This window comes from Erinaceus europaeus, chromosome 8, assembly GCF_950295315.1.
Source record: "Erinaceus europaeus chromosome 8, mEriEur2.1, whole genome shotgun sequence".
Classification (NCBI taxonomy): Eukaryota; Metazoa; Chordata; class Mammalia; order Eulipotyphla; family Erinaceidae; genus Erinaceus; species Erinaceus europaeus.
This window is the reverse complement of record NC_080169.1, coordinates 111,547,452-111,563,059: the sequence shown is the minus strand read 5'-3', so window position 1 is coordinate 111,563,059 and position 15,608 is coordinate 111,547,452. Positions and strand designations below refer to the sequence as shown.

Sequence of the window (15,608 nt, the reverse complement as noted above, 5' to 3'; positions counted from 1 at the left end):
ACCACCCGGCCCCTAAGTATAGTATATTAAGTTATTTTTGGTACAAAGGAGGAAGATTCTTTTAAAACAGGTCCCCCACAAAGATAAGAGCCTTTAATGCTGAAACACTCACGTAAATATGACCTCTTTTACCTGTCTCCTGACTTCATCAAGTTCAATGTTGACTAGTTATCTTAAAGACAACCAAATATTTTAGGAAAACGAAATTAAATGCTGAAGCTCCAAACAATTTTGTTTTCAGCTCATGAATATGGATTGAGTATTACCAACCAGTGGCACCATATTCAATAAGAAAAGCAACTATTTTTTTAAAGGGATGATACACACACACACACCTACATCAGATATATAAGAATGAAATGGCACGAGGTCTGGGATTTGCTTTGAAATATTTTGGCAAACAAAAGGGGGGGTGTTAGAAGGAGAGATGAAAGAAGATCATCAATGGGCCAACAAAAGCTCTCACTCAGGGCGCCGCTTTGCCATATGCATGACCCGGGTTTGAGCCTGGTACTCACCACACTGAAGGAAGATTCAGTGCTGTGGGTTTTTTCATACTCTCTGCCTCTGTCTTTATCTTTCTCTCTCTGAAAAAGTCAGCCCAGAACAGAGGTGAATCCCCAGTGATAACAAAAAAAAAAAACAAACACAAGATTAGCAACATCCTGAAAACTGGTGAATCTGGAATGATTTCTGGGGTGCTTTTACATTTTACCTTTCTGTTAGAAATTTTTTATATGGGAGTTGGGCGGTAGCATATCGGGTTAAGTGCATGCGGCGCAAAGCGCAAGGACTGGCATAAAGATCCCGGTTCCAGCCCCCAGCTCCCCACCTGCAGGAGAGTTGCTTTACTAGCGGTGAAGCAGGTCTGCAAGTGTCTTTCTCTCCCCCTCTGTCTTTCCCTCCTCACTACATTTCTCTCTGTACTATCCAACAACGACAACATTAACAATAATACAACAACAACAACAAAAAAAAAAAAAACAAGGGCAACAAAAGTGAAAATAAATAATAAAAAATTAAAACAAAGAGATGTTTTTACAATAAAAACTATTTTATAAAAAATGTCTGTCAAAAAATAATAAATATCTGTCCTGGGAGTTGGGCGGTAGCACAGCGGATTAAGCTCACGTGGCACAAAGCGCAAGGACCTGTGTAAGGATCCTGGTTCAAGCACCTAGTTCCCCACCTGCAGGGGAGTTGCTGGTGAAGCAGGTCTGCTGGTGTCTATCTTTCTCTCCCCCTTTGTCTTCCCCTCCTCTCTCCATTTCTAACTGTCCTATCCAACAACAACAACAGCAATAACTACAACAATAAAACAACAAGGGCAACAAAAGGGAAAATAAATAAATATTAAAAAAAAATCTGTCCTTTTAACTCTTACTCAAAAGCATTTCTTTGTGCTTATATATTAAATAGAAAACCGCTTTAAGCTCATATTTTTTTTTCATGTTCTTATTTTAATAAACACTTACATTTGCTCTATAAGGAATATGACATCTAGTTGGTTTCTACCAGCACCTAGAAAGGCCCCACACTGTCAGTGCAGGGTCCATGACAGAGTGCCACCACCAGTGTAGGGGCCGCTCTGCTCTCCTCATGACTGCTGTGGGCATGTACTAACCACCTAGCTCACTCAAGGGCGAGGCGAACCGAGGCATGTTCACTTCACATGACAACATGGTCTCCTAAGAAGTCAGGGTTGGGTGTGGTAGATTTATCCATGCAAAGGGCTCTGGGGAAGAAGGGCAAAGGGAGGGGCAGGGACAATGTTGTAGATACCTAGTTCATGATTGTGGAAATGGACCTAAACTGGGGGGTAAGAGTTGTAGCAGACACCTATGATGGGGACAGAGAAACTGTAGCCATGTTTCAACAACTGTACTAAAAATCATTAGCCCCTGCAATGGGATACAAAAAATTATGATACACACACACACACACGCATATGCACACACACATATGCACACACACACACACACGTGTATGCACACACACTCACACACACACAGTGGAACACTGCCCTGACATCAGAAGTGATGAAATCATCTCCTTTGCCTCAGCTTGGATGGAACTTCAAAGAATAAGCTAAGTGAGATAAGTCAAAAAGAGAAGGATCTCACACAGAGGTAGGACTTAAGTTATAAGGAAAGAAAAGGGAAAGGCAGGGTGTGACCCCTGGACTAAGTGTTATGTTTATGCAGTGAAACACAGGCCTCTGGGCTAGAGGGAGAAGACAGGAAGCAGAGAGGGTACTGAGGAGCCAGTGCATGATGGTGAAGAGGACTTCAGTTGGTGGTCTGAACAGTGTGCAGACGCATGTCACAGAGATAATAAACTGCATCCATGTAGTCAACAAGTGTCCTGTAAACTATTATTTTTCCAATAAAATGATTTGACCAAAAAAAAAAAAAAGAGTCAGGGGGGCAAAGACACAGAAAGGCAGACAGCTAGAGCAAATGCAAAACAGCTCATGATAAAAATAAAAAGACACCAGACAAGACTGTGGTTAGACATTATACATCAGGGGGGCAGGGTACTTCCAGAGAAGGGAAGGGGAAACTGAAATCAAATAGGTAAAAACAAGAGGAAAGGAGACAAAAATCAACATCGAGACAAGAAACATGGCAACAACAGAAGAAAGGGTGCATAGAAAAAGCACAACTAATAAGCACCAACATATTTTATCTATGCTGTGAACCTGGGACAAATATATTCTTGGAGTGTTATGGGTTTTAAAAGCAAAATAAGGGGCTGGAGTGATAGCATAGTGATTATGCGAAACAAGACTTTCATACGGTGGGTGTGATGCTGGGGTTGTACACTGTACTCTTATAATCTTGTAACTACTATTAACCACAAATTTAAAAATGGGGAGGGGAGGGTTTCATGCCTGAGGCAACAAAAAGGTCTCAGGTTCAACCGCCAGCACCAGCATAAGCCAGAGCTAAGCAGTGCTCTGGTAAAAAGAAGAAAGAGGAGGAGAAGGAGAAGGGGGAAGGGAAGGGGAAGGGAAGGGGAAGAAAGGGAAGGGGGAGGGGAGGGAGAAGAAAGGGAAGGGGAGGGAGAAGGGGAAGAAAAAGAAGAAGAAAGAGAAAAAGAAGGAGGCAGGGAGGGAGGAAGAAAAAGAGAAAGAAATCAGCTTGAGTAGAGATGAAATGGTCTCAAATAGCTCATTGTAAGTGAGACTAAGACCAGGTCTACTTACCTTGCCGCAGATAATAAATCACTAAGTTTAGCCTGGCTTCAGGGATGACGTCAACCAGGGGTGGCAAGACCTGCAGAGCCCCCTTACCACCTCGGAAAACGACCTACACAGAGAGGAGCTGGGTTACTGTGGCAACACAAATGGCTGTATTTATTGCTGGAAGTGGCCAGGGAGCTACCACTTGTATAACCACATGCAGACACCCCCCCCCCCCAACTCTCTCTCCCTTTCTCTCTCCCTCTCCCTCTTGTCAATTTTGGACATTGCTGGATTCCCAGAGCCTAGTAAAATGGTCAACTCATAGCAAGTCACATCACAAATTATGACAGAAGGTGCTGTGTGTTAACCTCAGTGGTCTCCTGGGTGTCCTCAGAAACTTTATTCCAGGGACAGGGAGGGAACAGCCACATCAAGGCAAACCATTCCAGAGGGGAGCTAGCAGTTCAGTGGATGAGAGATTTTAGGAGGATTTGCCCTGGGTAACTTCAAGATAAGAGAGCTTTACATGGAGGATTTACCCATGTTCAGTCATACATTCAGTCTATATAGTTTCTTTCTTTTTCTGTTTTTAAAACTTTTATTGCCACCAGGGATATCCCTGGGGCTTGGTGCCAGCACTACAAATCCACCACTCCTCGCAGCCATTTTTTTTCTTTTTCACTTCCTTCTATTTTATTTGATAGGACAGAGAGAAATTGAAAGAGAGAGAGAGAGAAAGACCTGCAGACCTGCTTCACCACTTATGAAGGGTCCTCCCTGAAGGTGGGCTCAGGTCCTTATGCATAATAGTGTGTGCGCTCAACCAAGTGCACCACTTTTTTTTTTTTTTTTTTTTGCCTCCCAGGTTATCATTGCGGCTCGGTGCCTGTACTATGAATCCACTGCTCTTGTGGCCACTTTTTAATTTTTTTATTTTTAGATAGGACAGAGAGAATTTATTTATTTATTTATTTATTTATTTTTTTTTTTGAGAATCTTTTTTTTTTTTTTTTATTTATTTAAGAAAGGATTAATTAACAAAACTATAGGGTAGGAGGGGTACAACTCCACACAATTCCCACCCCCCGATCTCCATATCCCACCCCCTCCCCCGATAGCTTTCCCATTCTCTATCCCTCTGGGAGCATGGACCCAGGGTCATTGAGGGTTGCAGAAGGTAGAAGGTCTGGCTTCTGTAATTGCTTCCTCGCTGAACATGGGCGTTGACTGGTCGGTCCATACTCCCAGTCTGCCTCTCTCTTTCCCTAGTAGGATGGGTCTCTGGGGAAGCTGAGCTCCAGGACACATTGGTGGTGTCTTCAATCCAGGGAAGTGGACAGAGAGAATTTAGAGGGGAGGGGGAAAACTGAGAGGGAGAGAGAAAGACAGCTGCAGACCTGCTACACAGCTTGTAAAGGGACCCGCCTGCAGGTGGGGAGCCAGGGGCTTGAAGTGGGATCCTTGCTCTAGTCCTGCGCCTCATACTATGTGTGTTTAACCTGGTGCACCACTGCCTAACTCCCCTAAGCTGTATTCCTGAAGAAGCTTGTGGAAAGGCACATTCCAAGAGATGGGGACAAGAGGCCTCTGACTGCCCAAGTCTAGCGCTCAAGTCAGCAGCTGTCCACATTCTCTTCACTGCTCTCCCAACACTACGTCACCTCTTCTTTCTGCCTCAAAATACCTATTCGGAAGGTGGGAAGACAGAACCTTGGTGCTGGGTGCGGTGTGGAACTGTACCTTGTAATCTAACTCTCTATTAATCATAAATGAAAAAAAAATCTATTTAATTCTATTCTAAATTTTCTATTTACTTCTTTTAGGTAGAGACAGGGAAGCAGAGAGTGGAAGAGACCACAACACTGAAGCTTCCTAATGCGGTGTGGATGGGGCAATTGTACTGTCCCCAGGGGTAACTTTCCTCCTGTTTGTTTCTCTATAGCACCAGGGTGTGACACATGCCCATTCCAGGGCCGGCCTGTCCACTCCACTTCAATGTTCAGGTGGTGGGGGGGAGAGATGCTGGAGGACCCCTCCACAACCTGTGGGCCTTCCCCTGGAGCTGCTGTGCTTCCACATGGTGCTGGTGCTTGAACCTGGGGCCTCACCCATGACAGAGCTATGCTCTTCCAGGTGAGCTCCCTCCCAAACCCCCCCCATTTTTTCCATTCTTTTTATTTTGGGGGTGGGGAGGGGGGTAGGCCATAGTACTGGGCGGGGCGTAGAGAGCATAATGGTTATGCAAAGAGAGTCTCATGCCCGAAGCTCCAAAATCCTAGGTTCAGTCCCCTGCACCATGAGCCAGAGCTGAGCAGTGCTCTGGTTTAAAAAAAAGAAGGGAAGTTGGGCGGTAGCACAACGAGTTAAGCGCAGGTGGCGCAAAGCACAAGGACTGGTGTAAGGATCCTGGTTCGAGCCCCCAGCTCCCCACTTGCAGGGGAGTTGCTTTACAAGCAGTGAAGCAGGTCTGCAGGTGTCTGTCTCCCCCGTCTTCCCCTCCTCTCTCCATTTTTCTCTGTCCTATACAACAATGATGACATCAATAATAACTACAATAATAAAACAACAAGAGCAACAAAAAGGTATAAATAAATTAAAAAAGAGAGAGAGAGAGACAAAAAAAAAAGAGAGAGAGGAGAGAGACCAGAGAACTGCTCTACCATCTGTGGAGCTTCCCCCAGTGCTGTGTTGCTCCCATGTGGTGCCAAGGATTCAGGCATGGGAAGACACTCTCCCTACTGGATGAGTTATCTCCAGGTAATAATAATAATAATAATAACATTATTATTATTATTATAGACTTATCAATGGGGAGGGGGAGGAGAACCAGAGCATCATTCTAATACACATTAGTCTTTCTATCTGCTATGATGTAGCACAGTAGGGTAAATTCCAGCTAGTCTATCATCAAAACGGAGACTCCAACTCTTCATCTGCACTATTCCAGCCTTTAGATTCATGATTAGTCAGCAACTTGTTTGGCTTTATATGTTAACTCTCTTTTCAGCCACCAGGTTCCAGATGCTACCATGATGCCAATCAGACTTCCCTGGACAGACAAACCCACCAATGTGTCCTGGAGCCCCACTTCCCCAGAACCCCACCCCACTATGGAAAAGAGAGAGGCAGGCTGGGAGTATGGATCAACCTGTCAACACCCATGTTCAGTGGGGAAGCAATTACAGAAGCCAGACCTTCCACCTTCTGCACTCCACAATGACCTTGGGTCCATACTCCCAGAGGGATAAAGAATAGGAAAGCTATCAGGGGATGGGATGGGATGTGAAGTTCTGGTGGTGGGAACTGTGTGGAGTTGTATTCCTTTTTATTAATTAAAAAAAAAATTCCAGCTAGTGAAGATGGGCATGTAAAGGGAGGGGGTGGGGTGGGGGTGCCAACCTCAAGGGATCGAAGCGTGTGCAGGTGGTGAGTGACCACATCATTCACCTGAAACCGGCAGAAAGTAACAAAGCAATACCATGCCATCAGTTAGTTTTAAAGACAGGAAATGAGTACTTACCAGATTGTGTCTGATGAGTTCTTTTGCAAACTCAAAGGAAGAGGAAGCATTGTCCATCAGACTTTTGAGTTCTGCCTGAAATTGAAAAAGGAAAGGTTTATGAAAATGATAAGGGCATACCTCTGATGCCACACATGGATACACTGCCTTATAGTTCACACAATTTAACATGAGCTGTCTCTCTGGCTCTCAAGATGTATTTATCTATCTTTGTGTAGAGAGGAGGAGAGAACCAGAGCATCACCCAGGTACATGCGAAGCTAGTGATCCAACTTGGCATGTCATGTTTGAGAGTCCAAGGTTTAACCCACTGCGCCACCTCCTGGGCCACTTACCCTGCTGTTTCATTTGCTAAGAAATAATGTAAAGTGGACCAAGGCAACTGCTGCTTTGCCATGTGAGTCACAGGTTCCAACCTAGCCCCCGCCCTACCCCACCCCACATTGAAGGAGCCTTTGATGCTGTGGTTTCTTTCACTTTCTCTCTACCTCTGCCCCCCCAATAAATAATAGAAAAATAGAAAATAAAGAGAATATAGTTGATTCCTATAAGTCATTTTTTTCTTTTTTGTTTTTCCCACCCCCTGCCAAGATTATCACTAGGGCTGGGGGCCTGTAAGACAAATCCACTGCTACCAGCGTCTTTATTCTTTTGCTAGCTTGTTTTTTTCCCTAACAGGGACACAGAGAAATCGAGAGGGAAAGGGAAGGGAACTGAGAGGGAGACATAAAGCAAGACACCTGCAGCACTGCTTCGCCACTCCTGAAGCTCCCCCACTGCAGGTGGGGATCAGGGGCTTGAACCTGGGCCCTCTCACTCTGTGACACCTGCACTCTACCAGATGCACCACTGAAGGGTCCCCTCCAGGCCATTTTTTTCAAAGGCTGCATAGAGGACACAAAGATAACCTGACAGAGAAGCAGCACAGACTCCGGCCGCAAAAGCATGCAGGCTGCAGTGCTCAGGGAAATGGAGATAACCAAGGAGCAAGAGAAAGGAAGGGTTTTTATAAAAAAGGAGAGCCAGAGGGTTCTGGTGGTGCCCCCAGCTTCCCCGCCCCCCTCACCAGTGGGCATCCACAGCATCATGAGGACATAGGAATGTGGGTGGGGGGGTGACATGGGCGTGGGCATCAGGCTGGGGGATGGAGTAGCTGGGAGGCTCCAAGTCTCACCCCAGCTTTGGGGATCCAGACCGGAAGCTGGGTGTGAATATGCGGCTTCATGCCTGTGCCATTCCACAACTCCTGGTGGACTTTTATTTTGTTCTCTTTAATTCATATAGAGACAGAAGGAGGAGACACCACAGCGCCACTCCAACTGTAAAGCTGTGCTGTCTGTGTTGCTCCCACATGTCATGGGGGGGGGGGAAAGACACCTCAAACCTGGGTCCAAGCTCCTGGGAAAGGTTGTCCTCTCCCAGCTGAACCATGGCACAGCTGCTCCAGTGGCTAGAGGGTTACATATGTATGACCCCTTATCCTCTGGGAGGCTCCTAGTTGTCCCCCCAAACTGGAGGGCCATCGTCTGACCACAGTCACAGACTCCCCACCCCCTCCCACATACACACACACAAAAATCTGTCAGGGTCATTCAAATTAAATCTGGTTTTGCTACTGTTCCCTTGTGATCTCATTTTTCTCCTTGATCAGTCTTAAAATTCCTGAATTTCCTACACCAGAACTGAAAGCAAATTACAAATAGGTGAGAGAGGGAGTCGGTAGCACATCTGGTTAAGCGCATGTGGAGCGAAGCGCAAGGACGTAGTAAGGATCCCAGTTCGAGCTCCTGGCTCCCCACTGGCAGGGGAGTTGCTTCACAGACGGTGAAGCAGGTCTATAGGTGTCTATCTTTCTCTCCTCTTCTCTTTCTTCCCCGCCTCTCTTGATTTCTCTCTGTCCTATCCAATGACAGCAACAACAACAATAATAATAATAACCACAACAATGATAAAACAACAAGGGCAACAAAAGGGAAAAAAATGATCTCCAAAAGCAGTGGATTTGTGGTGCAGGCACCGAGACCCGGCAATAACCCTGGAGGCAAAAAAAAAAAAGAAAAAAAGAAATAGGTGAGAGATAGACAAGGGTTGGGAAGGTGAACAGAACAGAGAAAGGACACCAGGCTTGCATGCTTGAAACTCTCCGACTGCCGTATGCCAGGGCTGAACAGTGCTCTGTTCTGTTCTTTCTCCTCCCCTGCCATGCATAATAATAAATCTTAAGAAATGATGGGGGCACAGAAATTGCTCATTTGGATAGTGCACTGCTTTGCTGTGTGCATCACCCAGGTTCAAATCTGGTTCTTACCACACTGAAGAAAGTGTTGGTGCTGTGGTGTCTCTCTCTCTTTCAAAACTATAATTTAAAAAAAAATTTAATTAAAAGGAATAAAATACATTTAAAATTGGGTGGGGTGGGGGAGGTAGCATAATGGTTATGACAATAGACTCTCATGCCTGAGGCTTCCAGGTCCCAGGTTTGACCCCTCTCACAACTCCCCGCACCACCGTTAAGACAGGGGTGAACAATTCTATGGTTTAAAGAAAAAAAATGGATGGGAAGATGAATGTGAATAAATTCTCAGAGTACAGTATAGAAGAAAAAGAAAAAAAAAACCAGGAAGACTAAAAAAAAAAAAAAAAGCACAGGACTTTGAAGATACTGTGAGAAGTTTCTTAAATGCTATTGGTGTTTGTGGAGAGAACGACCACATAATAAAATATGGAGTCTGCTATGCAAGCTGCCAGTAGGATGCCAGGTCTCTACAGAGGCTTGTTTCTTGATTTGTTTGCCAGAGTACTGCTCAGCCCTGGCTTGTAGTGGTGTTGAGGATTGAACCCGAGACCTTCGATGCTTGAGATATGAAAGCCTTTTGGCACCTCTGGAAGTTGTCCCTTGGCATAACCATCATGCAATCCCTACCCCAGAATGCCTGATTTCAAATTGCCTTAACAAAATTGTCATGCATAAATACAAACTATACCCAAGCGCTATTAAAACAAACTGAGGGTAGACAGCCAGGGAGATAGCCTAATGGTATTGCAAAATGACTTTCACATCTGAAGCTTCCAGGTTCAATTCCTGGCTCTACCATAAACCAGAGCAGAGCAGTGCTCTGGTAAGAAAATAAATAAGTTAATAATAATAAAAAGAAAAAGAACTAGGGAAACATTTGACATAATCATCTCTTGCTAGAACATATCACAAAACCAGCATATCAACTACACTTGCACGCTTCCAAATAAAAAAGCACACCTGGGGGCTGGGCGGTGGCGCAGTGGGTTCAGGATCCCGGTTCATGCCCTCCGCTCCCTACCTGCAGGGGGTTGTTTCACAAGCAGTGAAGCTGGTCTGCATGTGTCTATCTTTCCCCCTCTCTGCCTTCTTCTCCTCTCCCGATTTCTCTCTGTCCTATCCAACAACAACAGCTATAACAACAATAACAACCACAACAAGGGCAACAACAAGGGCAACAAAATGGGAAAAGTAGCCTCCAAGAGCAGCATATTTAAAAAAAAAAAAAGCACGTCTTTGGGGTGGTGTTGGACTGTGCAGAATAGTGCAGTTTCTGACCTACAGAACAGTGCTCACCTCCACTCCCCATCCTAACCACATAAAGGACAGAGAACATCTGAGCACTGAAAAGGCTGAGCCTAACACTAAAATTAGCAAAGTCCCCAACACTGGCTACAGGTAGAAAGGCATGGATATACTTCTTTTGTTCTTAGCAAAGGGTGAAAACTCAAAAGAGATCAAATTGCAAATCCAGTTCACTATTAAATTACTGTTGCTGGAAACTAGCCAAGTAGGCAAACTCAAGAGTCTTGGAGTGAAGAGTATAAGCACTGTGCAGTTACATATTAGGCAATTTAACTGGCGGGCTTTTCTTTTGTCATAACTGACCAACTTTATTGACATAAGGCAGAAAGGGCTGGGGAGATAACAGTGAGTATGTATAAGACTTTCATGCCTGAGGGTCTAAGGTCTCAGGTTCAATCCCCAGCACCACCAGACATATGCCAGAGCTAGGCAGTGCTCTCATCTTTCCTTCATTAAAATAAAAAATTAAATATTAAAAAAAAGAAAGAAAGAGAGCAGATAAAAAAGAATCTGGCCATGTGTTTTCCATCCACTTCCTCCCCACAACCATCACACACTGTCTTACTCAGAAGTGGACTCTCCCCTCAGTGTGAAGCATGGTGACACTTAACTCCTTGTTGTATTTTCATGATGAAGGGTGCTTGGATACAGTGATTTTGCTACTTTCAACTTATTTCTCTCTTCTCCCTAAGCTAGGGTGGCATGATGCTAGCTTGAACTGTTTTGGGGACAAGAATAGGATTTAAAAATATTGACCATGGGAGTCGGACAGTAGCACAGCAGGTTAAGCGCATGTGGCGCAAAGTGCATGGACCGACGTAAAGATCCCAGTTCGAGCCCCCGGCTCCCCACCTGCAGGGGAATCACTTTACAAGCAGTGTAACAGGTCTGCAGGTGTCTATCTTTCTCTTCCCCTCTCTGTCTTCCCCTCCTCTCTCCATTTCTCTCTGTCTTATCCAACAACAGTGACATCAATAACAATGATAACTACAATAAGTGCAATAAAAAGTGAATAAATATTAACAATATTTAACAATATTTTTTATTTAATTTTTATTTAATTTTATTTATTTATATTTTATTTATATTATTATATTTATATATTTATATTTATATATTTATATTATTATATTTATATATTTTATTTATATTTTATTTTATTTATTTATTAATTTATTATTTTATTTATTTATTTATTTATTTATATTTATTATTATTATTTATTTATTTTATTTATATATTTATATTTATATATTTATATTATTATATTTATATATTTTATTTATATTTTATTTTATTTATATTTTATTTATTAATAATTATTTATTTTATTTTGTTAATTTTTATTTAACAATAAAAATTAACAAAATATTGACACATGCAGAAATTTTACATTTTAATTTTGGTCCCTTCTGACATTAAAGCAACAGCCAAGGAAGTAATTTCCAAGCATATCTCCCTCCATTGGGTTAATGTAAAAATATCCACATATTAAAAGAAACATCTCTCTCTACACATATACGGGTCTGTGTATAGATACAGAACATGCTTTCTCTATATGATTTATATACCTGTGTGTGCGCATAAAGTGCTCAATAACAGAAAAGCAGGGCTTAGTGCATGGTTTGCTTCGCTCTCTGAGTGTCCTATAAAATGACAGCTTTATGAGTTTATCCACAAGATTATCAGGCAAATTAAACAATGAATTGAAAGTGTTTTGCATAGTGGCTATAAATGAGCCGATTCTTTTTCTTTTTTCTTCCTTCTTCCTTCCTTTCTTTCTTTCTTTTTTTTTTTTTTTCCCCTTCTAGAGTCCTGCTCAGCTCTGGCTTATGGTGGTGCTGGGATTGAATTTGGACCCTTTGGTGCCGCAGGCATGAAAGTCTCTCTCTTTTTTATATAACCCTTATGCTATCTTCTCAGCCTCCTAAGTTTTTTTTTTTTTTTTAATTTACTAACACCAGGAGAGAGAGAGAGAGAGAAAATAAACCAGACATCACTCTGGTACATGTGATACTGGTGACATCAGAACCTCATGCTTCAGAGTTCAGTGCTTTACCTACTGCACCACCTCCTAGTCCACTCTAAGTATTTTTAAAAAAGATTTGATTAATTTATTAATGAGAAAGACAGGAGGAGAGAGAAAGAACCAGACACCACTCTGGCACATGTGCTACTGGGGATCAAACTCAGGACCTCATGCTTGAGAGTCTAATGCTTTACTGACTGCACCACCTCCTGGACTACAATGCCTAAATATGTATAAAATGTCTATCACTGTTGTGTGTGTGGGGTGGGGTGGGGGGGGAGTGTTGGGGGGCAACCTTAAAGGAGAAACAAGTTTAGCAAGGAAGGCATTTTCGGAAGTATGAATGTTGTGTGAGTCAAACTCAAAGGCTGGACTAGGGAGAATAAGACGAGAGGAAGAGAAACTAAAGAACTCAAGTACTGATAAAAAACAAACAAACAAACAAACAAAAACAAGGAATGCCTGAATGGAAGTAGTGGCACAGGAGAAGAGGCACGAGACACAGAATTGATGGCAACTGACTGGTAAGTAGACGGGGAGGAAGACAAGAATGATGGTTGGCCTCAGCTTCTAACGTGATTTACATGTTGGTGACGTGACATTCAAGTGTAGAGCCACAAACGTGTTTGAGAGGAAGGGGCAACAGGGTTTGGTTTTTAACACATTTAAGATGCTCATCTAAATAAAGATCACCTCCAATATAGCAGACACACAGAAAATTCAGAAGTCAATATTCTTATTAGAATAGCTGATAAAGTGGTCCGAGAGGTGGCGCAGTGGATAAGGCACTGGACTCTCAAGCATGAGGTCCTGGGTTTGGTCCCCGGCAGCACAGGTACCAGAGTGATGTCTGGTTCTTTTTCTCTCTCCTATCTTTCTCATAAATAAATAAATAAATAAAATAAAATAAAAGAATAGGGAGTCAGGCAGTAGTGCAGCGGGTTACGCGCAAAAAAAAAAAAAAGAATAACCGATAAATATTTACAGAGTTAGGTTCTGAAAGAATCATAAATACTGGTGGGGATGATGGGTGGTGGCATATCTGGTTAAGCTCACATATTACCATGCAGGAGGAACCTGGGTTCGACCCCCCCACCCCATTCCCACCTGCAGGGGGAAGCTTCACAAGTGGGGAAATAGTACTGTATGTATCTGTCTCTGTCAGCCTGTCTATCTACCTACCTATCTCCCCTTTCCCTTTCTTTTTGCCTACCCAACATATGGCAGTACCAAAAGGACATTAATCAAGAATTCCAGGGAGTACAGCTCCTGAACATCCTAGAGAGTGTGACATAATGCAAACTGGGGTTAAGTCAGCCAAAAATGCATCTCAGTAGCTACCTCAGCTTCCTTGCCGTTGTAAAGGCGGAAATGATTACAGGCCTTAAGATTGAGTGCGATGGTGCTATCAGGGATTTGCTGCAGGTAAACAGCCAGAACTTCTTGGGACACGTCATAGTAATCCAGCTTGTAGTAGCACAGGGCCACGTAAACGTTGAGGGCAAGGTATTCCCTGTTAGATGAAAGCATCAAGGGAAACAGTTGAAGTCTACCCTGTAGAAATGTCAAATGATGAAGATATTTTGAGTGTCTCAGCTGTACAGCAAGGCCGACAGGAACTCATCATTTTAAAGAGAGAAGGCAGGATATGGTCAGTATGTTTTTCTTTTTGTACTGTAATATTTGAAGCTGTGATAGAAGTGGAACAAAAAGGGAGTCGGGTGGTAGCGCAGCGGGTTAAGTGCATGTGGCACAAAGCGCAAAGACCGGCGTAAGGATCCTGGTTCGAGCCCCTGGCTCCCCACCTGCAGGGGAGTCGCTGCATAGGCGGTGAAGCAGGTCTGCAGGTGTCTATCTTTCTCTCCCCCTCTCTGTATTCCCCCTCCTCTCTCCATTTCTCTCTGTCCTACCCAATGATGACATCAGTAACAACAAAAATTATAACAATAAAACAATAATGGCAACAAAAGGGAATAAATAAATAAAATAAATTTTAAAAAAGAAGTTGAACAAAAGATGACAAATAGAGAAAAGTTCAGCTGCTACCAACTGAAGCTGAAAAAGGGAACTTGTGCTCTTAGTGAGTATAAATGCAAATAAGCACACAGAACAGAGGCGAGGCGAACAATGCATGTCCACATGGTGAGCAGGCATGGGAATGAGGAAGGGCATCTGGTGGTGGCGCACCGTGTAAGCACACACATCACCAGGGCCAGGGCTTCGGTTTGAGCTCCTGCTCCCCATCCGCAGGGGCGAAAGCTTCATGAGTGGTGAAGCAGGTTTGCAGGTGTCGATCTTTCTCTCTTCCTTCTTATCTCCCCCTCTCCTCAATTTCTCTCTGTCCTGTCAAGTAAAATAGAAAGAAAGGGGGGAAAATGGCCACCAAAAAGTGGCGTTAAGGGGCTGGGTGGTGGCGCACCTGGTTGAACGCACCAGAAGTGGTGATGACCCTGGGGGTGGGGGACCTTCATGGCTGAAGCATCGAAGTCCCAAGTTCAGTCTCCTGCACCGTCATAAACCAGAGTTGAGCAGTCTCTGGTCTCTTTCTCTCCGTATTTCTTGCTGTCTCTTATTTAAAATAAAACAAACTACACACAGGATAACAAGGGGGTGTGGAGCTAGCTCACCGGGTAGAGGCTCACCAGGTGCAGGGCCCACATTCAGGTGCTGACACTGCAGGGGAGTGACGGGGCACCAGGGGATCTCCTGTGCTGTGTCCCTCTTACTTTCTCTGAATGAAAAAGTCAGCCCAGGAATGGTGAAAGCACACACGAGGGGTCAGACAGTGGCACGCCTGGTTAAGCACACATATTACAGTGCACAAAGACCCAGGTTCAAGACCCTGGCCCCCACCTGCAGGGGGAAAATTTCACGAGTGGTGAAGTAGAGCTGCAGGTGTCTCTCTCTCTCCTTCTCTAGCTCCCCCTCCCTTCTCAATTTGTCTCTAGCCAATAAATAAATAAATAAATAAATAAATATCACACTTTAAAGAAATCATACATAAATGGGGTCCTGATTTCACACACACAAAAAGAGAGGGGGGCTGGGTGGTAGCGCAGCGGGTTAAGTGTATGTAGTCAAAGCGCAAGGACTGGCGTTAAGGATCCTGGTTCGAGCCCCCAGCTCCCCACCTGTAGGGGAGTCACTTCACAAGTGGAGAAGCAGGTCTGCAGGTGTATATCTTTCTCTCCCCCTCTCTGTCTTCCCCTCCTCTCTCCATTTCTCTCTGTCCTACCCAACAACAACAGCTATAACAACAACAACCAAAACA

The 15,608-nt window shown here is 43.8% G+C and overlaps 1 protein-coding gene across 1 annotated transcript in view; it reads right to left on the bottom strand.

Annotated features, from left to right (window-relative positions):
- The window catches only part of IFT56 (intraflagellar transport 56), a 64,777-nt gene that overhangs the window by 36,246 nt on the left and 12,923 nt on the right, over window positions 1-15,608 (bottom strand). Inside the window, exons 7-9 of the mRNA XM_060196656.1 lie at window positions 13,679-13,850; window positions 6,708-6,782; window positions 3,209-3,311 (exon numbers count right to left, since the gene is read on the bottom strand). Of these exons, the coding sequence (XP_060052639.1) occupies window positions 3,209-3,311; window positions 6,708-6,782; window positions 13,679-13,850 (350 nt within the window). The remainder of the gene's footprint in view (window positions 1-3,208; window positions 3,312-6,707; window positions 6,783-13,678; window positions 13,851-15,608) is intronic.